Source organism: Drosophila navojoa, chromosome 3 (assembly GCF_054131105.1).
Source record: "Drosophila navojoa isolate 15081-1374.11 chromosome 3, UAZ_NAV_1.0, whole genome shotgun sequence".
Taxonomy (NCBI): Eukaryota; Metazoa; Arthropoda; class Insecta; order Diptera; family Drosophilidae; genus Drosophila; species Drosophila navojoa.
In genome coordinates, this window is record NC_142891.1 from 9,328,336 (window position 1) to 9,353,618 (window position 25,283).

General features: G+C 32.6%; 1 protein-coding gene across 1 annotated transcript in view; it reads right to left on the reverse strand.

The window, feature by feature from the left end:
- Positions 1-16,028: 16,028 nt before the first annotated feature.
- nAChRalpha5 (nicotinic Acetylcholine Receptor alpha5) overlaps positions 16,029-25,283 on the reverse strand; it is a 78,000-nt gene continuing 68,745 nt past the window's right edge. Inside the window, exons 9-12 of the mRNA XM_089257477.1 lie at positions 22,222-22,373; positions 21,972-22,094; positions 21,668-21,806; positions 16,029-20,577 (exon numbers count right to left, since the gene is read on the reverse strand). Coding sequence (XP_089113603.1) covers positions 20,425-20,577; positions 21,668-21,806; positions 21,972-22,094; positions 22,222-22,373 — 567 coding nt within the window. The 3' untranslated portion in view covers positions 16,029-20,424. The remainder of the gene's footprint in view (positions 20,578-21,667; positions 21,807-21,971; positions 22,095-22,221; positions 22,374-25,283) is intronic.

Here is a 25,283-nt window from a genome sequence, read left to right on the forward strand (position 1 = left end):
ACAACTGATCTGATGGGCTGATGGGCCAGTCGAGTTGCTCGAGGATGCTGAGTGGATCACCAGACGGCAGCGGGTCCAGCAGTCGAAGACAGGCTGCGAACCGGTTCACCCGTTGACCGCTCATCTTTGAACTGCCCAAGTCAAGTTAATGAAGGTACATCCAAAATAAAGAAAACACAAGAAAAAGGGAGTAGCTCAGCAAGTAATCATGTCTATGCAGTACAGGGTATGTGCCTAACCCTTAAGCCTACCTCAACAGTTGCGCAATTGCTAAGGCTAAGGCTAAGGCTGGGCATGGGCCAACCCAGTGAGAGCGCTCAATACGAAACGTCTTTTGCGCTTTTTAAGAAATGCTCACTCCTGCTCTCTCTCTCTCTCGCCTCATTGCTCGCTGTGTCGTGTGCTCTCCCTCTCTCTGTCTCTCCAAGACCCACCCTCGTGTTAGCTAAGCATATTTTGCATTTTTTCATAGCATACTTTTTGCTGCGAGCGTCTCATATTTCTTTGCATTCAAATACTTGAGGCCCTCTCTCTTTTTTTTGCTTTTGAGACACCCGCACATGTTATTTCCATTCACCGCCCTGCCACACCCCCACGATGTGACGCCTGTTGCGCCTTTTCGTTAGCCTTGAAGCTGGCATTGTCCTTGCTTAGCATTTCTTTTCCCGTTTTGTTTACTTTGAAAGTCACGAGGATGTTGGGGTATTAATAGTAGTGTGTGTTGATTCAAGGGATAAGTATAAGTTCTTTACTAGTTAAGTGTATATATATGATAGATTATAGTGCTTATAAATTAAAATTGTATTTATATTGTATTTATGGATAATTTTTAAAGCTCTGTTTAGAAAATTTTGGAAATGTTTCAAATATTCATTGAATTTTACTATGTCAAGTTTTGTTTTTCTTTTATGTATAATATTAATTTGTATTTATTCAGCATAGATTTGTAATTTATATTATGTAAATGTATTACTTTATATTATTTGTTATTATTTATTCACCAAGGATTGGAAATTGATATTAAGTAAATGCTTTACTAACTTTAACTCGTTTATAAAATTTGTTACAACAAAGTAACTTACATCACTTTTATTTTTCTGTTCTACAAAATGAATTTATTATTCACGTTCGCTTTTTGTTAAACTCATTTCATGTTTTCATATAGTCAATTAAATTTGGTTTACAGACAATTTATATCTGTCACATTTATGGGTTAAAACTTTTTTTTTAATTATCTGTCAACAGAATCAACTTTTGATTTTAGTTTTTTTATATTTGATTTTTTTTATAGTTGGTGGAAACTGAATGTAGCGAAAAAAATCGTTTATATTATTAAAATGAAACGAAATGCATAAGATTGGTTAAGAAGCCTTAAAACTAAATAAATTTAGACATGTTGAAGCGTAGACATATTGTTTTTATTTACTTCGTTTAAGCCTTACTGGCGAACTTAAAAGACATTTGAGGGAAACCAACTCTTCTGTTTCTTCTTATATTAAACTAGCCTTAATTTGTTGTTAATTTAATTACTAACGAAAAAATTCTACTAAATGCTTCAAGGATTGTTATTATATATTAAATTCTAATTTTAATTTTCTATTAATCTGTTTCTCTATTAATCTGTTCTCTCAGGCCTCAGCTGAGCTCCTTATTTGTATATTTTACCAGCGCTAAAAAGTATTCTTCACTATTTTTCATATTTGCGCTCATCTTTTGCTGGGACGCAACTCATTTGTATTTCTTGTTGGGGTGAGTTGCCTTTCTTGGTTTATCTCTTTAAGGGTTAGGCTATTTGATTTCATTATGCTCTCTGTGTGCGTGTGTGTTGCATTGAAATCTTGACTGCTGATTGGTTGTCACTGTCCCAGTTCAGGCAAAGCCCAACTGCCCAGCCGCCGTCCCTGTCCGCCCTGTTCGTCCTATGTTTATGTGACTTCTGTCTGCAGCTCAGCAGCGGGCCAAGCCGAAGTTCAACTTAATTGCTGGACCCGTTTAAAGGCAGCAACCAAAACTGGATGTTTTTGCATAAAATCGAGTTGTTTTCTGCCGCCAAAATATGTCAGCATCAATTGCATCAGTTTTGTCAGCTTCAACCGGTTTTTGTAACGTTCGCTTGGGATTTTTTTTCTTTATTTTTTTTATTTGTCTAAAAACATCTAAGAACATCTTTGTAACGTTCATTTAGCTTGGTCGTAAATAAGCCACAGCGGTCATTGGTTTTTTGTTTCTGATGAGATTAGCCAGAGGAAGGTGGCTTGGGTCAGATATCTTTCATTTTGAGCTGAGAAGTCAGAAAAGCTTCAGAGCATTACATCTGTTTATGTGTAAAATTAATAATTAATTTGATTGTTCTTGAGAATTTATACATATTTAAGCTTAGTTTGAAATAAAATATGTGATGTGTAATAGGCGCTGATATAAATTCAATTCTTTTAGGGTGCCTTAAGTCAAGACTCTATAAAATGTTTCTAATTTTGGTCATAAAATATCGTTAAATATTTTGTTTGACTTAAAATTCATTAAATATTCTTAGCAAAATTAATATGTTGCTAAATTTTATTTATTTATTTTCTTTATTTTTTTTCTTTATGCAATTATCTGAGTTTTTGCATCATTTTGTAATGCAAAGTCTAAGAGTTTTTCGGATTTGTCAATTTCAATGATATTATTCATTTCGAAATCAAATCATTGTGAATAATATTTCAAAGTTATTTTATACGAATTTTAAATAAATATATTAGCAATATATATTAATAAATAGCAATATATATTTATTAATATATATTGCTTAGCAGTTATTATTTTGGATTTATAAAGAAATCAGATCTGGAATAAAAACCTTTAAAAGTAACCTTATCCATTTGCCAACATTGTAAAGAAACCAGCTAAGCAATTAAAACCTTTAGAAGTAACTATATCCATTTTCCATCATCTTATCTCTAATATATTTATTTTATTTTTTAAATACGAATTCTGAAATTAATTTCTTATTATAGTACACTCTATAAAATTCCTTTCATTTCTTCTACCTAAATAATTTCATATGATGTAATGTAAATAAATAAATATAAATATACCAAATATACTATATGATCTATTAGTAATCGACCTGTAAAACTTGCCCGTAAAACTTTCATAGCCGTATGCCCTTGGCAAAACAAATACAATCTGCACAGTTCATAAGATGTAGAAAGGATATGTGAGATGACATGGGAATATATATGCAAGTAAAGATGACATAAGAGTTACATTAACTAACCTTTTGATGCCAACTTCCACACACTCACACACACACACACACACATACACACGTATCAACGTTGAGCGCAGAAATGTTGCATCTGCCTGGTGGCTAAACATGAGCTGATGGCTCAGCTCATTAAGGACTGCAGCTAATCGTTTATGCATTGAAATTGGCAGTCACTTGTGAAAAAATCAATGCATGTCTGAGTAATCGATGCCGCCTAATGGAATACCTAAGCTAATAGGGCCGCCAAACAGGGGGCCGCCGTACAATCTGCAACGTCCTGCAGCCAGGACATCAAGCAGGCGTGCTCCTTGGAGGACAATTAGTGTTGGGCAAGCTGCGAGCTAAGAGGCAAACAATGACAGCCAAAGCCGTTGGCCATTTGGTGAGCTAATGTTTGGAAGACGTCTAAGGCGAGGACGTCTTTTGGCATTTGGTTAGCAATTAGCCAACTGGCCAAATAGCATGAATAAATCGCTGGCTAAGTGGCCCAAGACATTGGGCCATGCCTCAGCATGCTCGCTGTCTTCGGGTTGAGCTGGCGCAGCAACTGCAATGCAGGACATTTATTTTCGGAAACAAGTTTTCGTTTAGATTTGCTGTTTTTTCTTGTTCTGGTTCTCTTCGGGAAACTTTCTCACGCTCAGCATCCGTGGCAGGACATGAAACTTTTATAAAAATCTCCTGAACTTTCACATCAAAATTTCAACAGATTTTTGTTGCTCTTTTCCTACGTTTAGCCCAGAATCACACATATACAGCGCCATAGAGATCTGTGATCCAGGGCCAGGCCGGTTTTTCAAACTGGACACAGCATCGCATCAGACGTTGAACTTTGACATCCATTCCGGCCAAGATGCTGCCACTACAACCCCTTTGGCTACTCCTATTCTATTTTGGTCAACCAGTTTGGCAATCTGGACGCTGGTCACTCATCGGGGTGGATTTTCTGCTGAGGCGCTGAGATGCTGTCGCCGTGATCCGCAATCTTTTGCTTGGCCCGCATGCTCTGCTCTTTTGAGATATATCTTCCTGCTTTTTATTTATTATTTTCGGCAGAGATAATGTCCAGTTTGTTCTCTGTTCTGTCTGGGTGTGTGTGTGTGTGTGTGTGAAAGAATGGTCCAGAATTGTACATGAAATTTGAATGCTTAGTTTTCGATGGGCTGATCGTGCTCTTGGCTTTTCCAGTTGCTGCGGCTCAAGTTTTTGCTGATGTGGTTGTTATCGTTGTTGATGATTCTGTGCCAAAGGACACTCATAAAAAGTCCACACATCCTTTGAATCCATGCGATTTTTGCTTAATGAACAACCAGTTTTTTTTTAAATATTTTCTTGGCAATGAAATGATTTGAAATCAAAGCAGAGCAGAGATTTGGGTAGAGCTGTTTGATTATTATTGATTATGAAAAATATATTTCTATAAACAAATTAATATAATAATATAAAAAATATTTTTTTTTTTTTTTTTTTATATAAAAATTAATAAATATATGTATATATATTTTTATATACAAATTTATATAAAATAATACATATTTTTTAAATGTTGAAATTGAAAACGATTACGGAAAATGTAGTATATCTTTTGTTTTAGTATATAATGTATTAGTATATTTTTGCGCGTTACATTATATATGCTTGAAAATTCATTCGAATGGGTAGAATTTCTTAACTAAGATCATAGAGAGTTTTCTGGAATACCCTGTATGTCTTATTAAGCGTACTATATACTATAAATATAAAACAAAACTAGAGTATAAATTATTTTGTTATTATTATTTTTATATATTATTTTGTTCATATAATTTGTATGAGTATTAGTAATTTAATTTGAATGAGTATTAGTATATTTATATGGTATATTTGAAGGCAATAAAATAATTTAAGATTTATGGAAAAAAAGTGGGTTTCTTTTCCCTATTTAATTGAAATTTGTTGCTCAAACGGTTAAGCATTTACTCTCTTTGCTTAGCTTTATTTGTAAACTAACTCTCATATAATATCCTGATCTTGTTTAATATCAGAAGATGTTAGTTATGCATTACTTAAAAGCAAACTAATAAAAGTTTATTGAATTTTTAATTTCTTCTTCCTAAATATTCTTATATTACTGAAATAACTTTGTATGTTTTATTTTTTTTATTTATTTATTTATTTATTTATTATTATTTTTTTTTTATTTATTACGTCTCTACATATATATAAGACTCTCAATTCATTCAATCAATAATATTGCAATTATTCAGCGCAGTTACTTAAAGTTCTTCTAGTTAATATTTACGTGGCTTTGTATGCATTTACTTAAAAAATACTTTGACTCTTTGTCTGCTTTGATATCGCACAGCTGACACTTGCAGCTCTTAGCCGCAGGTAAATTGCTTTTAAAGCCTCAAATATAATTCTCAGCAAATTGAATACCGCTGGGTAAAATGGTTTATTTTTATATATATATATATATATATTTTTTTTTTTTTTTAATTTGTTTTTATGTTAATGATTGTAAATGCATTTCTTTGAAGCGTTGCAATTTTCTTTGTTTTCTATTTATTTATGTGCGTTCGACTTTTCAAATGCGCTTTTTTATGCTTGTCTCTGGGGAAGCCTGTGCATGTGTGTATTGTGCATGTGTGTGTGTGCGTGGCAGCAGTTCGATAAATTTCAATTGCTAACCCAATTAAAAAATGTTGTGCACTTTTAGGTGGCCGAAAAATAAAACAACAAGCCAAAAAGTAAAAAAAAAAAAAAATTTAAAAGAAAATAAAAAAATATATGTATGAGAAAACAAGCAAAAAATATATATATATTTGCAATATATTTGTGCAGCTTAACAACAACAACGCGAACAGCGGCTCAAACCTATTTTAATTTATTTGCATTTTGTTGTTGTTGTTGTTGCTTTTGTTGTTGTCGCCATGACACATACGCACCATTGGCCCCGCCGGCTGTGCAAGGGTATTTATTTTGTGTTTTTTTTTTTTGCTGTTCGCTGTTGTTTTTTTCCATTTATTTATTTTTTTATTGTTGTTGGTTTTTTTTTCGCTGCAGACCCTACTACGCCCTGCCCTACGCCATATGGCCCCGTCGATATGCGCTATGCAATCAGTGCACCTATATATATATACATACATATATACTTAAATATATATATATATGCATATGTGTATGCATGTGTGTGTTTGTATATTATATAGCTGCGCCCCGATCCTGGGTGGCCAGGACTATCGCTTCGGCCCGTTTGCTTGCACGCAGTTTCGCATTTGGGCATCTCTTTTGCGTTTTGTTCATTTTTTGATGCTGGCGCTGCCGCCGTGGAGTTTGGGCGACGGCGAGGCCAATGTGCGTGTGCGGCGACTGTTGGAGCGGTACCGTTATATGTATTTTTATACATTTTATTTTTCATTCGCGCACGCACACAATAAAACGCATAAAAAACGAACGCAACAGGGACAAAAAAAAACACACACACAGAGCAGCAGCAGCAGCAGCAGCGCCAGAAAAACGAAGAAGAGGTAAATAATGTACAGCGCGGTGTTGGTGGCACGAGCGGGCGGAGGGCGGCGCGCTGGATGCAGGATGCAGCCTGACAGATAGGCAGCCAATGCGTTGCATACTTTTAGGCGCGGCGACAGCTCAGCAAGTGCGTGTGTGCATGTGTGTGTGTGTGTGAGTGTGCGTGTGTGCCTCATAGGGGCGGTGTCTGTTTTATTCATTTTTTGTGCGTTCCGCAGCAGCACCAGCAGCAACAACAACAACAACAACAACAACGACAATGGCAAACCGTTATTGCGCTGTGCTGGCACTTTTGACAACAACAACAATGTTAATGATAACAACAACAACAACAACAATCAACATAACAATAACAACAACAGCATATAATTGAAACGTTGGCGTCACCACAGCGCCGTCGACGTCTACGTCGACTGCAGCAGCGGCAGCAGGCAGCCTTTCGCTCTTTGTGCGTTTTTAAATTGCAACTGAAATATGCGTTAATTTATGTTGTGTTGTTAAGCCGCACACACACACACACACTCGCACACTGGCACACACCAAATGCTCAAACCACTCTCTCTCTCTCTTTGACGTTTTTTTGCCGCTCATTATCTGCCCACTCCCACTCCCCCACTCCTGCATGCCTGTACAATGCTATTTATTTTTAACCCCTGCTGCCTGGCACCCGTAGAGCCCTCTCTCTCTCTCTCTCTGTTACTCACTCACTCTATCTCTCTCAGTCGCCTGCCCCACTCCTATTTGACGGCCCCATCAATTGGTTTGTTTGCTTGGCTCGCCAACAGCCAAAGAATTACACAAAATACCATTCAGCTTCAAAACTATGCGATATCATCCAACCATCCGTTTGTCCGTCCTTTCAGCCATACATTTGATTGTTAATTTCTTTTCCTTTCATTCTTTTTTTTTCGTTAATTTTCGATTGTAATTTAAATGCAATTCACAATGAGATTGACAATGCGTTAATGATCATATTTGCTGCGGCTATCAATCGATCTTTGAGTCTGTCCGTGCGCAAAGAAAAATCCAAATAAATTCAAAACAGTATACGAAGAAATATATATTTTTTCTCTATGTCAGAAGAACGAAAAAAAAAACTTGAATTCTCAATAAAGTTCGATTTATTTTTGACTTTTTTCTTGAAAATATTTGGAAGTATTATAAGTATTATGGCGTACCCAAATGGGCAGAATAATCAGATAAAAAGCCCTTAAATGAGTTGCTGGAGTACCTCGTATAGCTTCTATAAACTTTATTAAATGTAAAAAAAAAAACACTTTTATTTAGCCAAAATAGTAATCTAATATTGCATTTCCTTTAATATATTGATAATAAAAAAATTACCAAATTACACTTTCTTTTTTTAATTTTAAATTAAATATGGAAACAAGGTTTTCATATTATGTAAAAGCATACGCAAAAAATATAAATATTATAAATAAAAGAAATAAAATTAATAAAAAAATAAAATAAAACAAAGTTGATCATCTGGCAATCAGCTGACAAAATGAAAGATAATATTTTGGGTATTTATTATTTGTCTGCACTGTCGTGGCAAACTGTATTAGATTTTTAAATCAATATATATCAAACAGGCGAATAATCCAATGGAAAAACGATGAGAACAGTGAAGAGAGTTCGATGAAGTATTGCTAAGTATTTATTATACCATAGCCACATCATAACATGTCCTTTACAGCATCGTTTATGCTTCTGGAGATATTATGAGATCTATCTGATTACTTTTAGAGAAAGATAAGCAGAGCTACAATTGACTCAAGTTCTGCTAAGGGATTCTTTTTGCTACTGCAGAAAGGAATGCAGAGAGCTATATCGACTCAGCTCCTGAATATAATGTTATATAGAGCAAGAGAGATTATTCATGCTCCCCTTCACACAGATAAATCGACTCAACTCTTGATTTTGTATTAGGAATACATGCGACAATGCTTTATGCAGTCGTGCTGTCTTTAGCCTCAGGATAGAGATCGACTCTGTTAATATACTCACTCAAAGGAATGCACATGCTGTCAACTGTCTTTGACAGAGACTTACACAAAAGTCTAAAATTATTTCTTGCCATTATTTATTATTTATTAAAAAAGTGCATTTGTTACATCATTTTATGGCCAGTCCCAGGAATATATGGAATGGCCCAAACCCGCTGCGAATCAACGTGCAAATACATATATTAATTTCCGGCAAAAGCCAAAAGGTGTAAGGCCAAAGTCCAATTATAAGACTTCATTCATTTATTTGCAGCTTCCTCAAGAAGCTGCCACAAAATGGCAAAGAAAAAACTAGAAACTGCAGGAGAAATAAATGGAAAATAAATTTGGCAGGCACAAAGGATGCTGGCTGTACGGCGCCTAAATGTATCCTATATAAATGCCTGCTGTGCATATTTATTAATGCAATACAGCTCCACATATATATCTCTATGTATATGTGGCTGTGTGTCTCAATGTCTCAAATTAGATACATAGAGACAGACAGAGATAGATGCCAAAGCGAAAGAGACAGAGAGACAGAGCTAGCGGTCAGGTCAACTATTTATGGGCCGCATTGGCTAAGGTTTGAGTTTTCTTGAGAAAATTACCAAAATAACCCCTTGGAGAGACCAAAGGAAACAAAAAGCCGTAAAGTGCAGCACGAATAGCAGCAGCAACAACAACTAAAACAGCATGTGCAACAGCAACAACAACGACAAACACAAAAATGCAATTACCGAAATGATAACATGGCCTATGGATGCAAAAGGGGATTCGAAACGATTCCGTCTTCAAACTCTGCCAAGCAAACTCAAGATGTTGATATTTCAGCAAGTAAATGTGCGTGTGTGTGTGAGTGTGTGTGTATGTGTGTGTGAAGTGAAGCATAAAATATATATTAATATGTATATAAATGCGGCTAAGAAAAACAATGCCAACAAAAATATAACAAACTCGATATGCTCTAACAACAAATTTGCCAAATTTAAAAAACTGTAAAAAAAAAAAAATATTTTGTAAATTTTATTCCTATTGAAAGTTTTAATGTTGATTAAAAAGTAAATGATTTTGCCTGCCAACATTAAAAAAAATTAGTAATGAAGAATATATAATATTATATTAATCTTATTTTTAAATTTCGATTCCTATTGAAAAATTGTTTTGTTTTGCTAAAAAGTAAAATAAAATATGTAATCAAAATATAAAAATTGTTAAAATATATTTATATATTTATAAAATTTTAATTAAAATCAAAGTTAAAATAATAAGAAAGAATTAATAATAATGAATAAATAGAAAGAATATTAAATAAATACGAACAGTTGTAATTTATTTTTTATATTATTATAATTTATATTGATTTTAATATACAATTAAAAATAAAATAAATTTATATAAATAAAATGAAAATTTAAATATACAAATAATAGTAATTTAAAGAAACTTCGAAGTAAAGAAAAATATTAATTAGTACTCTTAAAATTCTAGGCGTAAATGATAAAGAGAAATAAAAATCGAAGCAATATGAAAATAAATAAATAAGCCAAATAAAAATATGAATGTGAAAGTCTAGTTCTTTTAAGGTACAAAATCAAGTAAGTATATATAATTATTTATAAAATATATATATTGTATTCTTGGGAATTAAAATACTTAAGCAAATCATATGGAAATTGTGACAAGTAGCAAGAGCATATTATAATATACCACAATTTAGCTAGAGCACAACAAGCTTCTGTCTTTGTACAAGCATATACATATACAAACATATATACGACCTATGCATGTTGATATAATGCACACATATACATATACATGTTTGTATACATATATTTTTGAGACAAGCCAAAGATTTTCTATTAAATTTTAAATAATTCAATTTTACATTCTACCGAAAACATTGCAAATGAGTAAAGTAAACCAATACAGAGAAACAAACTGCAGTTGCATGCTGTGCGTGTGCATACTTCTGTGTGTGTCTGTGTGTTGTGCGTGTGTGCGTGCTGCATCTTGTCAAAAATGTTGCATTATATTTGGTTTTGTCTTGCCTCATGCATTGTGCAGTCTCTCTCTCGAAGAAAATCTTAAGCCTACTTTGGCAATCTCAGTTCGCCTGCTCGCCTCCCCCTCCCGAAAGTGCGCAAGTGTGCTGCTGCTTTGGCCACAGCCAGCTTCAAAGGGGGGTTTGAGGTTTATTTTAGGGCAGTGGTTGGTCAATTTTCAAGTGATTTTTCATAGGCACCCCCCGCAGCCACCCGAACCCCTGGCTAGCACACTGTTTGTATATAATTAGACGACGAGTACAGTTTTCTATGTACAGTAAAATTTGCCAACAGCAGGCGAAACACTTATGTATCTATCAAGAGTACATAATAATAATGTGCGTGTGTGTGTGGGAGTGGGATTTGTGTGGGGGCGTGTGTGTGTGTGTGTGCGTGTGTCGCACTGTTGTTTGTGCATGCGGCATTTGTTCATCAGCCATTAGCCAAATTATGTAATTGCATAGTTTTTTATTCTCGCATTTTGCATTTAGTATTAATGATGCGATTCGCAGTTTTCAAATATACATATATGCTAGAAAGCAGGACTGCTGCCTCTAGTGCAGTTTTAACAGCTACTTTAAATATTAAAATAATTTACGTTCATTTTCGAAGAGTCAATAGAGCGAGTGATATTTAATTGCAATTTGTTTTTTTTTTTTTCATAATTTTTTATGTTAAGTTTTTAAGCTGCTTTTAAAGTAAAAAAGAATAAAAAAAAATTATATAAAATATATTTCAAATAAAATGGCTTGGCTAATATATTTTACGTTAAATATTTAAATGTTAAACAAAAATTGTTCGTATTTAACATTATTACCTAGCTAAATACCAATATGTTCATTGTGGTATAAATATTCATTTGGCATCGAAATAAAATTATAAAATTAACATAGTTTAGGGAAAATTTCTGTTGACTTAAGTGAAATATAAAAGCACTAAATAATGCAAATAAATTATATTAAATTATATTAAATTATTTTTTTTTTTTGATAAAGTGTAAACTGCGATAATATAATAAGTATGTCTTATACAATATATTACTGGAAATAACAATTATGTATAAATAAAAATAAATTGAAACAAAACAGGTTTAATTTTCCAAACTCTTTGGGCTAAATAAGTTTCAAACGATAATCCAAAGTCAAAAGCCCAAATACAGAAGTTAAAACCCTACATAAATTTGTACAGAAGAAATACAAACAACAAACAACAACAAGCTGAAGCTGAACAACAACCAACACATTGACCCCCAATGGAGGCGGACAATCAAATAGCTTGAGCCAAAACACCCGCACGCTAAGAACCAGGCGAATGCGTACTCGTAATTTGTGCTTATTGTGCAGTACACTGGACATGGACAATGGTAGGAGGTGGTGGTGGGGGGCCGGAGGAGTCGGACAGTACCTACAAGAGTTTGGAGTGGGGACTGCTCAAGATGGCAAGCGCCCACACGAAAGAAGCGGCCAGCGGGTGGGCACAACAGACAAACAGCATGCAGCTCAATGTGTCTCTATGTGTGTGTGTACTAATATTGAGGTAGGCTCAGAGTGGACAACAGCGTATGAGTGTGTGTGTGAGTGTATGGGGTGTTGCTGAGCTCTGCTTGGGTTGGCGCGGGGGAGTTTGGTTCATTGGGGTCGACGGTTGCACTCATCAGCAACTCAAACTCAATCAGCAACAACAACGACAACTGCTGTGTGTCTGTGTGAGTGTGTGTGTGTGTATCGCTTTTGACATTTACTTTATGTATTCCGTGTAATCAGCGACAAATAGGGGGTTGGCTCTGGGTTGGGTGGGATATGCGGCTTATATACGCGATACATTTGCCCGCACATACATGCATATGTGAAATGCCGTTAATTATATACTTTACACTAGCCTACGTGACACACACACACACACGCACACGTACACACAAACTCGCGTACAGACATTGACAGTAAGACAGGCGGCAATTTTAATATACAACAAAAGCGCGTTACATTTTCCATTGTTGTTGTTGCTCGCTGGCGCAATTGTGCGTGGGCAATGGTGTACATAGAACACCATTTACATAAACAACAACTACAATAAATATGTGCCTCTATATAAATACACACACACACATGCACATAGGTATTATACATAGTTTATATACCAGCTTAAACCGCACTTGTTGTGCCTACATGTGTGTGTGTGTGTGTTTAAAAAAGCCGCATATTATTTTTTACACGCACAAAAGTATGCAATGAAAAAAAGCAAACACTTAAGTGCGTGGTTTGAGTGGTTATAGAGGGGCTTAGGGATGCTGACCAGCCCCTACCCCACTGCCATGCTTTGGGTTTCATTATCAAACGCTGAGGCACGCCCCACAAGTGCAGCACTTGCTTTGAGTATTTGCTATGCAATTTTGATCAACAAAAAAAAAAAAAAATACAAAAATAACTTGCCCTTTGTGTATTCAATTGTTGTTGTTATTGTTGTTCGATTACAGTTGATTTGCATTCCTCATGCACTCGAAAGTGCAGCATGTGAATCCATGTGAGTGTATGTGTGTGTGTGCAGCTTATTATTTGATTTACAAGTGCGAAAAAATCGCAACATATTTAAATAAAATGCGAATGTAAACAATGCGATCTGGATATAAGCTTTTCGGAAGGCTTAGAGAAGGACAGAGGAAGACAGTTAAGCAGATGCAGATGATGGCAGAAGCTACCAATTAGTATATTATTTAATTCATTAATATATATATAAAAAAAAGACATTTGTAGGTAAATGCATAAGAAGGATGGAAGAGATATATTTGGAATATATATCAAATGAAATTTACTCAAAAAGGGAACAGCATTTTTTATGTATCTATATATGTATATAAGAAACGCATTTTGCGGCTTTTGGCTAGTTATGCCATATTTATGTAGGCTTTGGATGACGATCAGATATGACTTAAATTATCGAAAATATAGAAAATATAAAAAAATATATTCTTAATTGCAATGACTTTTATGATAGCCTTTGTATGAACTAAACTGACCATAAATAACACTACTTTTTTCACGAAAAGACAAATTTGTAGATTAGACACTTTGATGCCCAAGCCTTTCATTGGCAGCTAATACAACACTTAAATATATGTATATTATGTATTAATAATACATATAATTGATAGCAATTTCGGTATAAGCATATTGGCATAGTAGTACTACTTTCATATAATTACTCGTTGCCAAATATTGCTATCGCATTTGTTACTTGTCTCCAAAACGGCAAACAACATTTAAATTCAAACTGTTTCAGCAAATAGTGGGTTTGTATCCCAACTACACAGTCGTCGTGCTGGTTTGTGTCTTTGCTAAAACTGTTTGTGCTAACTGAACGCAGCCAACTTAACGCAGGACATTAATGGATGCTACCAACTTCAAGGCAGATCCAAATGCTGCGTCACGTGAAGTTGGCTGCGATGCTGAAAATCAACCCTTAACACATGGACTGACTGCGTGAACTTGTGTGCGGCATACCGATAGTCAGCTGTTATAGTCGTGAGTGACTGCTCCTCAACAATTTTTACTCCTCACTTGCCGAAATTAATTGCGGTTATATTTTAAATACGTTTATAAAAAGTTAGTTTTTTTTTTTTTTGATTAAAACACAAATTTTAAAACTTTATAAAATATATTTATTAAAGCCCATAAACGTTTGTTTCTTAATTTTGGTTAATCTAAAATAATTAATTTATTATTGTAGGAGCACAGTGTTAGTATTCAGTAGTATAAGTTTATGCCATCCTTTATCCTTGTAGAGTTGGCAATCTAAGAAAAAGGTTAAGGTTGGTATTAGTAAATAATTAAGACAATCAAGGTAAATAGTTTAATATTCATACTAAACTGACCTCTCGACACTCAACGGCATTTAGCATAAGAAGAATAAATAATATTATATTAGTATTGGTTTCATAGAATATTATTAATAGAGAGTATTTAGAGTATATGTGAGGTGATATTCGCATGCAATTTAATGATTATTGAATGCAAAGAACTAAGTGCAGATTATGAAAATATATATAGGCGTTATTGGTATTAATTGTTGTATCGATTGTTTTTAACTAATTGATAGTGGAATTGGAAGTAAGTAGCAGGAGTATGTAAAGAAATCATGCCGAAATTGTGGGTACACTATATAGATAGGAAAATTTTGTATCGATTTAAAACAGATTTGTCAACATTTGTACGTAGCATACATTGAAGATAAAATGGAAGATATATAAGTAAATATTATGTTGTTTTTGTTTTATACATACACGCAGAATCCGTTTGATTTCTTTTGTTCAGGTTAGCTTGATATATATACTTTTATATTGTATTATTTTGTTATAGCTGTTATAAGAAAGTCTTGTAAAGAAAGGACTTAGGAGCATAAGAAAAATTTTAGTTCAGCTGGTTCTTGTTGACAAACTGCGCGCTAGACATCAGAATTTTTTGTTGGCGTAAAATTTACTTTTTCGATTAATCGTAATCAGAATATGACATCAGGACTCTAAAAGTGTGAGCTGATGTGAAATTTTACCACTTTGAATATAAATTGCAATACTTGCATTGATTAGTTCTATATGATTGATAATAACCACATACGACTTGTTTGTACAATGTATTTTTAGTAGATGATTGTATGAGTTAAAAAATAATAATAATAATAATAATATTTTAATGTTATTATATTTTCATACATATTTGCAAATGAGTTTGGAATGTTGTTAAGCTAAATATTATATATATATATATACACTGAACTGTTCCGTTGATGTTTATCATATAATGCACAGATCTTAATAATTGTGCTAAGCCTTAGAGTTTTTACCTTTCCATAAAATCTGGGTATTCGTATGCTCCACACATCTTGTAGTCGTCCTTCATTCCTTTATAGAGAAAATAAACGCGAATCATCCAACTGAAGTTATCCTTTTTTCTGTTATTTTGTGGAATCATTTCTTTTTTTGTATTTTATTATTGAATAATAATTAAAATTTTACAATCGTTTTTCTCATTTTTTGTTTTGTTTGTTATTTCTGTTTTGCTTCTTTTAGCATTATTATTTCTATAATTTACTATTCAGGTCAAAATGACCAATTTTCAATTTTTTCTAATTTATTTTTATATATACTTCTTGGTTTCTTTTTCTTTATTTTTTATGATTTTTTTGTTTTTTTTTTATGCAATTATTTAAATTTAAATACTAATAACGACATAAAAAATCAGCGCATTTTTCTTTTTGTTTTTTTGTTTTTGGTTTTCTCATTTTTAAAAATTAATTTAATTTTAATATTTTCTAGTTTACGATTTTTGCTTGGTTTTCTGCATTCTTTTCACTTTTGACTATTATTAATTTCTAATTAAGTATTATATTAAAGTTGTTTTTTTTTTCTTTTTTTTTTCTTTTTTAGTAGAGAAAGGAGCATGTTTTTTTTAATAAATATATACTTTTATGTATATTTATTTTATTTATTAAAATTCATTTAAATGCAACTAGTTTTTAGGAAAAAGTTTCATCATTTGCTTTTAAATATTTTTTCTTTTTTTTTTATGTATTTATTACATAGTACGCTAAGATATATATGTATATTTAGTACATATATTATGTATATATATATATATGTATATATATATATATATTTTTGCTTTCAGTGTAAAAAAGAAATGTTTATATATGGTATATATGGATGCATATTATATATACGCATCCATACATGATTATATATGTATTTGTGTATGAAAGAAAGAAACATTTTCCAAACAGTTTTCTTGTATGTATTAGAAATGTAATTTATATATATATAATTTGTATGCTTTGTTTTTCCTTTCTTATATGTAGTATTAAACTTTTGAACCGCCTGCATAAGCTTCTCAGCGTTTTCATCTTCACGGGTGCACGTTGTTTATTTATTAATATTTGTATTTTTGTTTTCCTTTTTTTTCATTTTTTATTTATTTTTTGACATTTATTTTTTATTTTATTTATTTTTACTTTTTTTTGTTTGTCTTTGGGCGCTGTCTTTCATGTATTTAGTATTTAAATCTATTTGCTGATGGTTGTTAAAAATTGCTTAAGATTACTGTCAATCGGTCTGTACTTGAATATTTACTTGTTAAGAGATTGGCAAGCCTTACACTGTTGCTCTATGTTCAATTAAACTGTCTTACAATTGTTTTCCACATTTATATTCATACATGCTCAGCTGTATTCGGATACTAAAAAAATTGAGCTCAAATCATGACAAACTTTTCTAAAATATTTTAAAATTAATTATTGTTATTATTTTTCATGCTGGCAGCTTTTTTGCTATTTATTTCATCTCTATTATATGATCTCTCTTTGTAATAATTGTTTGTGCCTAATAGGATCGAAATTTTGTTCTCTCAAATTTAACATAAGAAATGAAAAATATATGTGAATTGTGTTGAGCAAATATCATCAAAGTAAAATTTATAATTTCACCTTTTTAGTAATATACATATGTAGCATTAATTATTTAATTTTCACAATGATTGGATTTCAGTTTGTTTTTTATCTCTTTTTTTCGTTTATCAAAAGCTAACCTTAACTTTACTAAGCTGTCCCACAAATTTCGACAATCTTAAAAACACTACGATTTCAAAAATTGATTAAAAAATAAAGTTGGTTCATATTAAAAAAAAAAAAAGGAAATAAAATATGAAAATTCAATAAGAAATGTTTGGTTGTGTAGAGTTTCAAAATTCTGTGTTTGCTTATAAATGGTATCAAAAGACAGTATGTAAAGATTTTATAAACTCCAAAATTAAATACAAAAATAAAAACAAAACAAATAGAATCAAGAGTTCTTTTATAAATCTTTCGATCCCTGTTAAGTCATTCCATATACGAGTTAAACTATTGCTATATTAATGTATTTGTTGTTGTTGCTGAGCTCCTTGTTAGAATCTTAATTCTTATTTTTTATGATTTATTTACGATGTGTGTTAAGCTTACTTTAAATATATGACATTTATTTCTCTTGCTTTTCTTTTTGTTTTCTGTAATTGTAGCTTTAAATAATTGTATATTTTTTATATATGCAAATGAACATATATTGTTTTTGTGGTTAATGTTCTTGTTATTCTTCTCGTTGTGGTTTGTTTTATATTATTATTGTATTTTTATATTCAAAGAAAAATTCTGATTGTTTTCAATGCACAAGATTTACAATTAGAAGCAGAATTGCTGTAACTTAAAAATTATAAAAGTAAAATGTTAAAATCTGTGAAAGTTTAACATATATATATAGAAATTTATGTTGAGTTTAGGCATGTGGGCATCACTTGAGATTGCTCAGTCTCGCCTGATGCGCATGCGATTGTAATTTTTAAGATTTTTGTTGTTGTTTCTATTATGTTGTTTTTTTTTTCTTCTTCTTATGTTTAGAAATTGTGTGCTTGGCTAGTTTTGTGGACAGTAACATACGACTTGATCGGAAGATCTTCAGAATACATTTGTATGAAAACATCAGCAGCCAATAATTGAGTGAGTGTGTGAATGAAATGTGAGTCTCACGTCTAATGAATACTTTCTCTATATATATGTGTGTATGTTTGTTTGTTTGTTTTTTTTTTCCTTTTTTGTAATTTGTAAGTGATGTATAAAGCTCTCTCTCTTGTTGTTGTGTATGTTGTTGTGCGCGCAATACTGGAGCAAAGCACATAATTTGCCATGCACCGTACATGTTTTGTGTACGTTGATGATGTTCATTGTTATTGGTATTTTGTTTGTCTAGTATTTTTTTGGTATTTTTGGTGTGTTGCGTAGCATTGTATGCATTTTGGTGTTTTCTACCAAATTTCAGTATTCCATAGTTTAATGTATTTTTTGTTTAAGTTTTATTTTTTATGAAAATAAAAAAAAGTAAAGTAAGAAATTTTTTTTTTTTTTTTTTGTTAAATAAAAGAATACCGAAAGATAGTTTTGTGTACTGTTTAGATACATTCGCTGTTCTCAATGCAATAAAGGAGCGAACCTTTGCTTGAATGTGCCTGGGCACATCAAACAATAGATCGATCGATCATTGTTTGCATCACCAAAAAATCATCATGCAATTCATCAACACGCAGATATTATTGCTCGCAACCATTGAAATTTCAATCATTTGTGTGTGCTTTTTTTTCATACTCAATCAATGTTTTCTTTTTTTTTTCGCTTTGCCGTTCACATCCAGATGTAATGCAGTTTCATTTGCATTCCATTTGCTGTGCACTCTCTGGGCTAGGTTTTTCTTTATTATTTATATACTGAGTGTGGATATTCAGTATTTTTGTATACACTGCTCGTTTTTCAATTTTTTTCTATTTGATTAAATTTTGAAATTCCAATTGATTATATGTGTTTTTCTCTTGTTTCAATTCGTAGGATGGGTTATTCTATTGGTTTTGTTTTTGCATTTAGCTTAGGGATAGGATTTTGTTTTTATTGATTTGGTTTTTAAGTTGGTTTTGAAAATAAAATAAAATTGTTTAAGGGAAGTGTTTTACGTACAAATGTCGTGGATATGTAGTTCGTCATATTGGTTCTGTTTAGAAATGCAGTTTGTTCTATGGGATTCTAACCTTATATAGTTCATACAATTCCTTAAAAGTTTTTCTTTTTTTTTTTTTTTTTTTTAATAATACTTTTTGTTTTTTAGTTGGAAGCAATGGAATTGTTGATCATATGAGAAAAATCTGGGATCTGGAAAAGCTACATGCATAAACTGACTTGAAGTAATATTTGCAAGAAGATTTAAGTATTTTCTTGTTTTTTTCTTTTTAAGTTCTTATTTTCTTTGACTCAGTTAGCCAAATAATTTGTTAGCTGGAAGAAGAGCCAGCCTAACAATACAAAATAAAATCAATCAATTCAATAATTAGAAATACAAAACAACGTTGGGTTTCGCCTACCATTTGGATCCATTAAATTTCTACTATGTATTTCACTTTATAAAGCTCAATGCTATATCAAAAAGGAAATTGAGCGTATACAATCGAAGTCTTCGAAACATTTTATGTAATACTGCAATTTCTTTGAAGTTGTTCTTGTTTTCTCTCATTTTTTATTTATATATTGGAAAAGTTTTCTGTGAAAAATTGCTCCTAAAGTGTAAAATATACAAATCTTTAAAGAAAATATACCCGTGTCATTCTTGTCGTCTTATTTTCTTCAACTGCTTTGTCATCGATTTCTGCTTCTTATTTTTGAAATATTTCAAATGGAAGAAACTTAATTTCTGTTTTTTTTTCTTAGGGAGGGGGATTAGTGGCTAAGAAAGAATTTGTTTTTCTTTTTTTTCTTTGGAATATAAAAAACGTAAACAAATTTTAGTTAAAGTTTTTGTTTTTCGTTTTTAAGTCTCTTTTGGGTAGGTTTTGCTTTAAGGGATTTGTTTAAACGAGTTTTTGTGTTTAAATTATAGTTTTTTTTTTTGTATTATTTAGTCAATGGTTTTTAAGGTGTTTTTCTCTTTTTTTGTTTCTTTTTTTAATATTTTTTTTTAGTTTTTGTGTTTTTTTTTTAAATGTTTTTAAATTTACTTAAAAAGTTTCGTTATTAATTTAATAATTAACAAATTGATTTTATAATAAAACCAATAACAATAACCACCTCGCCCATATGGCTACGAGACAATAATATGTGGTGCTGATAGTAGTACAGCTATTGTGGCTAATATTGTGAACATTGTGAATATGATAAGGCACAGTCTGTCAACGACCATAGCTGCAAATTTCCAATCATTGGCAATGTCATTGTCCTCGTCCTCTTTACGTAGCTATAGAATTACAATTTTTAACAAATGGCGTTTTTTTTTTTTTTTTTTGTAGGATTTTGTTAAATTTTAATTGTAAATTTAATTATTAATATATATATTTTTTATTTTATGCATATAATAGAGAAAGTTTGGTTGAGAAATTTTGGAGAGAGAAAAAGAAACAAAAATAATTCATATGGGTTTTATTTCTTTACTAAATCAATAGAATTCGGTTTTAAATGCAAACTAAACTAGGGTTCATATAGGTATTATATATGTACTAAAATATTGTAGTGCAACGTAGTTCTAAAATTTGAAGCATAGTTTATAGATTATTTCTTGTATGTATATATTTAATATATGCATGCAATTTGGTTAATTTGTTTACAAAGTTTTCTAGTTTCTGCTGTTGCATTAATATTTTTAATAAATAAATAATAATAATAAATAGTAAATTAGTGTGCCTATTAAAGATTTAATATCCCTGCTGATATTTTGAAGAAACTTGAAATCTGTTTAAATATTGCCAAATCATTTTTGAATTGCTGTTTAGTATATCGAAATCTTTTCGAATATCCATATACCAATATATAAGTATATTTATATGTAATAATCTTTGCTTGGAAAAGTATGTAAGTCTTATAAGACTAGACTAGACGAGGCCAACCAAGATTTGTTTTATGGCAATAAGAAACTATTAATATGAAGAAAGTCACTTGAATTCTTATCAAAAAGCAGCTTTTGGCCTTCTATTTGTAAGAGCGTAAATGTCGCTCTATCTGTAGCCGTTCTCCCTTTGCTCGTTTCCATTCTTCCAGAATGAGCAGAAGAGATAGCTCGTAAAGTCAAAGTGAGAACGAGGGAAGACAACACAAGCTTAACTGACATATAAACAAACTCAGCAGCACATATACTTAATAAACTCCCCAGACTATTCAACCCACTTGATATTTCCATCTACTATACAACATGCTCTGCAAGGGTATATAAAACGCATATATTTATATCAAATATGTGTTCTTCTCAAACGAAAGTAATGTAATAATTTATTCAAGCCTTAAACAATAGTCTAAGTAGTTTGTTTACGTATGTGGACAACGAAAGCACTTACCTGATCAGTAATAAAGCGAATTTCCTTTAAGATTAAACCTAATTCATATTCTGTTGATGATTTGATGCACGTATGATGTGTCACCGCATCGGGCATTCGTGTGCTGCCAATTGGCCCAATGCTGCCATCGTCGCCTTGCCTGAAAGCCAAATAAGAAAGGTTACGCGTTTATTGGCAAGCCACTAAATTGGGATTAGACTGTGTATGTGTGTGTATGTGTGTGTTCGTGTGGGTTATTGTCTGACTGTCTATCTCAAAGTGTGTGTGTGTGTGTGTGTGTGTGTGTATTCTTTATTTTTGTTACCCATAAACCGTGCGATAGAAAGCCGGATTGTGTGGCAGTGTTCCGCCGGGCGTCATGGGGCGACAATTGTGTCGAAAATCATCATCAATGTCGAGCACATTGGCCAGCAGCGATTTGGAGGAGCTTCAAAATAGAAATCACATTTAGCATATAAACAGATCATGTGTATATATAATATAAAAAGATTTATTTATATATATATATATATATATATATATATAGAGAAAGTATGTGCTTAGCATATAAGTACCGCTCTTTTAGCTCAACATCGGATAGTATTTGATGCTTGCGCTCGGACGATGTATCCGAGCAGGGCGTTGTCGGAAATTCCAATATCAGCGGACGTCCCGGTCGACTCATGCGCAATATCCATGGCAGCCAGCATAAAAATACGATGCGTATCTGCGATGCGTGCGGCAGGTGCAGCAGGTGAAAATTGAAACGTTTAGTAGACGGAACTGCAGAGATGAACTCGACTCCAAATGCGTGTAAAACGAGTTGTATTTTCATTTTCTTTTTACATGAGCCCCACGGACATGTGTTTGCGTGCGTGTGTGTGTGTGTGTGTCTGGCTTTGGCCAAATGTGTGGCATACTTAAAGCGAGCAGACAACGATTTATTGAGCTTTGACATGAACATAGACATAGACACAAACACACGCACACACACGCGATTATGATTTATATTTGATTCTGAATCAACAAATATGACGCCCATCCAGGGACAGACAGAGAGACAGAGAGAGAGAGAGAGTGAGAGTGAATGAGACCAGTGTTGTGTATGACACTCGATTGTGGTGTTGGGCAACGTGGTGTGCGTTACACTATTACACTTAGCTATAATAATATTTATGTGCGGCGCCTTTCGTCTGTGGCTCTGGCGCTTATTTATAGCTATGTTGCATGCAAAATTTATGATTTACAATAACACACACACACACACACGACACAACAGCAACAATGATAACAGCAACGGCAACAACAACAACAACAACAATAGCTAAAACACTGACAACAAATTTCATATTATCTAAGGCGGAGACCCACATAAATATGCACACGCACACACTCGCACACTCATTCAAACTCTGCTCTATTGCTTGTTGGCTATAAATAATCAACGCATTTACACACTCACTCGCACACATTCACACTCACTCATACACCCACACTTGACATTTATTCACATTTGATCTAGAAATGTCCGGAGGGATTTCTGCAACAAGTTTTATGCTGCAAATTGATTTGAAGTTTCATTTTCAATTATATTTTTGGGGCAAAGCATATTAAATGTAATTTTAGTGAAATATTTATGTAGTGTTTATTTTTATTTAAATCTTTTGTCACCTACCATCGTGTGAGAAATATTTCTTTGAAATATTTAAAATACTAGTTTTCTTATATTTTAAAGTTTGTTTTCGCTTTAGGCAAGCCATTTTTTAATATTTAATCTTAATTAAGATATGTACATAGCTTGCCATAAACTACATAAACACAAAAGAGGAAAATCACTTTTAGAATATTAAATATTTATTAGTTTCCCTTATGAAAAATGAAATTAAAAACATTTTATATCCTATAAATTTTGCAATTTTTGAAAAATGTTTTAATTTATATTATAATTAAATGGTATATTCTATTTCTTCTTCATATATTCCAATAAGTCTTCAACGATGTCAATTGGTTTGTATTGTTAAAATTAATCAATAAATTTTTAAGTAAGCTAAAAAGCTAAATAATGTTGAATATATAAACTAACAATGCTGCAGCTGTCAAAAATCTGTGATATTTCCTAAGTAAATTCAAAATTAGAATATATATTTAAATTTCTCAATCCAACTATTCGAAAAACATTTCATGTATGTACTGCTGCCAATATATTGTACTAATTTAAATATTTATGCAGTGAATATTTAAATTACAATACTTAATTGCATTATATATACATATGATAAAATATTATTTTACAAATATATTAAAAATATTTATTTTCTATTTTATGTATAATAATAATTATTTTCTATAATATATATAATAATAATATTTAATGTATTATGTATAATAATAATAATTCCAAGGTTAAAACCCTTTGATTTTCTTTATTTTTACATTGCATTCTGCAGTACGACTGCCACAATCTGAACTCAATCTCATTTGCCATTCTTATATATTCTTGCCCGCTAAGGAGCTGCACGTCATGCATTTAAATGTTATTCGATTAAATCTGTTGCCAAGCAAAATAAAGTCAGCCGCAAGCTAAAGAGATTTTCTCCACGGCAAATGGAAGTTTTATTTGCCAACAATTCAATCGAGTCGCCCTCCATGAAATATTCCATAACCTTGTTTGCGTTTGATTAAAGTTCAAACTGCAGCTAAAATCGAATCGATTGTCATTGTCATGCTAAGCTGCACTTCATTCGGTGACTAAACAACGTTTCATTCTATTTTTCTGGTTTGTTTTTTAAGCATACTAGTTTTTTTTTTTTTTTCGGCCACATTGACATCTGCTGCAGCGAGCACTCTACAATGTGGCCCACCCTACTTTCCCCCGCCCCCGCCCATGTCCCAGCCACCCCTTCCATTGTCTTGTAGTTCTTTGACGTTGGCGGTTCGCGCTAACAAGCGATGGATACATGGAAATGCGCTTGAGGACGTGGCATGCAAACCAAATGCAAAGTTTCAAATGCGATCCAATGGAGACCCTGGCAGCTGGATGGGGACTGGGTACGTCGAGCCATGCTATCCATATCGCTGGGCCATGGGATGGGTTCTGCCACAGACCGCAGCTGTGTTCGAGTTTCATTTTCTTTTTTTTTGGTCGTTGGCTTTGTGCAAATTTTGTGCAAATTGATTTGTTGTTATCACACAGAGCAACGTGGCTTGAAGCGAGTGTTGGCAGTAGAAAGAGAAGGAGAGAGAAGGGGTGAGAGGAAAGTGGAAGCCTGCCCTAAGCGCTGCACATTTCTAATGCACCTGCGTTTGCCAATTGGCTCAATTTTCATGCCCGTGTCACGACAACTTCTTGCAACTGGGCCAACTGTCGCCTTGCCACATATCTTACATGTGTGTGTGTGTGTGTGTGTGTGTGTTTGTACTCGTTTTCGGGCTTTACTTCAATTGCTCCAAATTCAATTGCATGTTGAGTCGGCACAAGGGCCTGTCCATATTCTTGAAAGCGAAAAAAAAAGAATTGTGGAAGAAACGGCTATAGAAAAGTTTTCATGTGACTGACTTCTTAAAAGCCAATTGACTTTCTCGCTGAGCTGCCTTCAGTTTAGCGGGCTCCCCTGCCTAGCCAGCTTGTGAGCCAAGA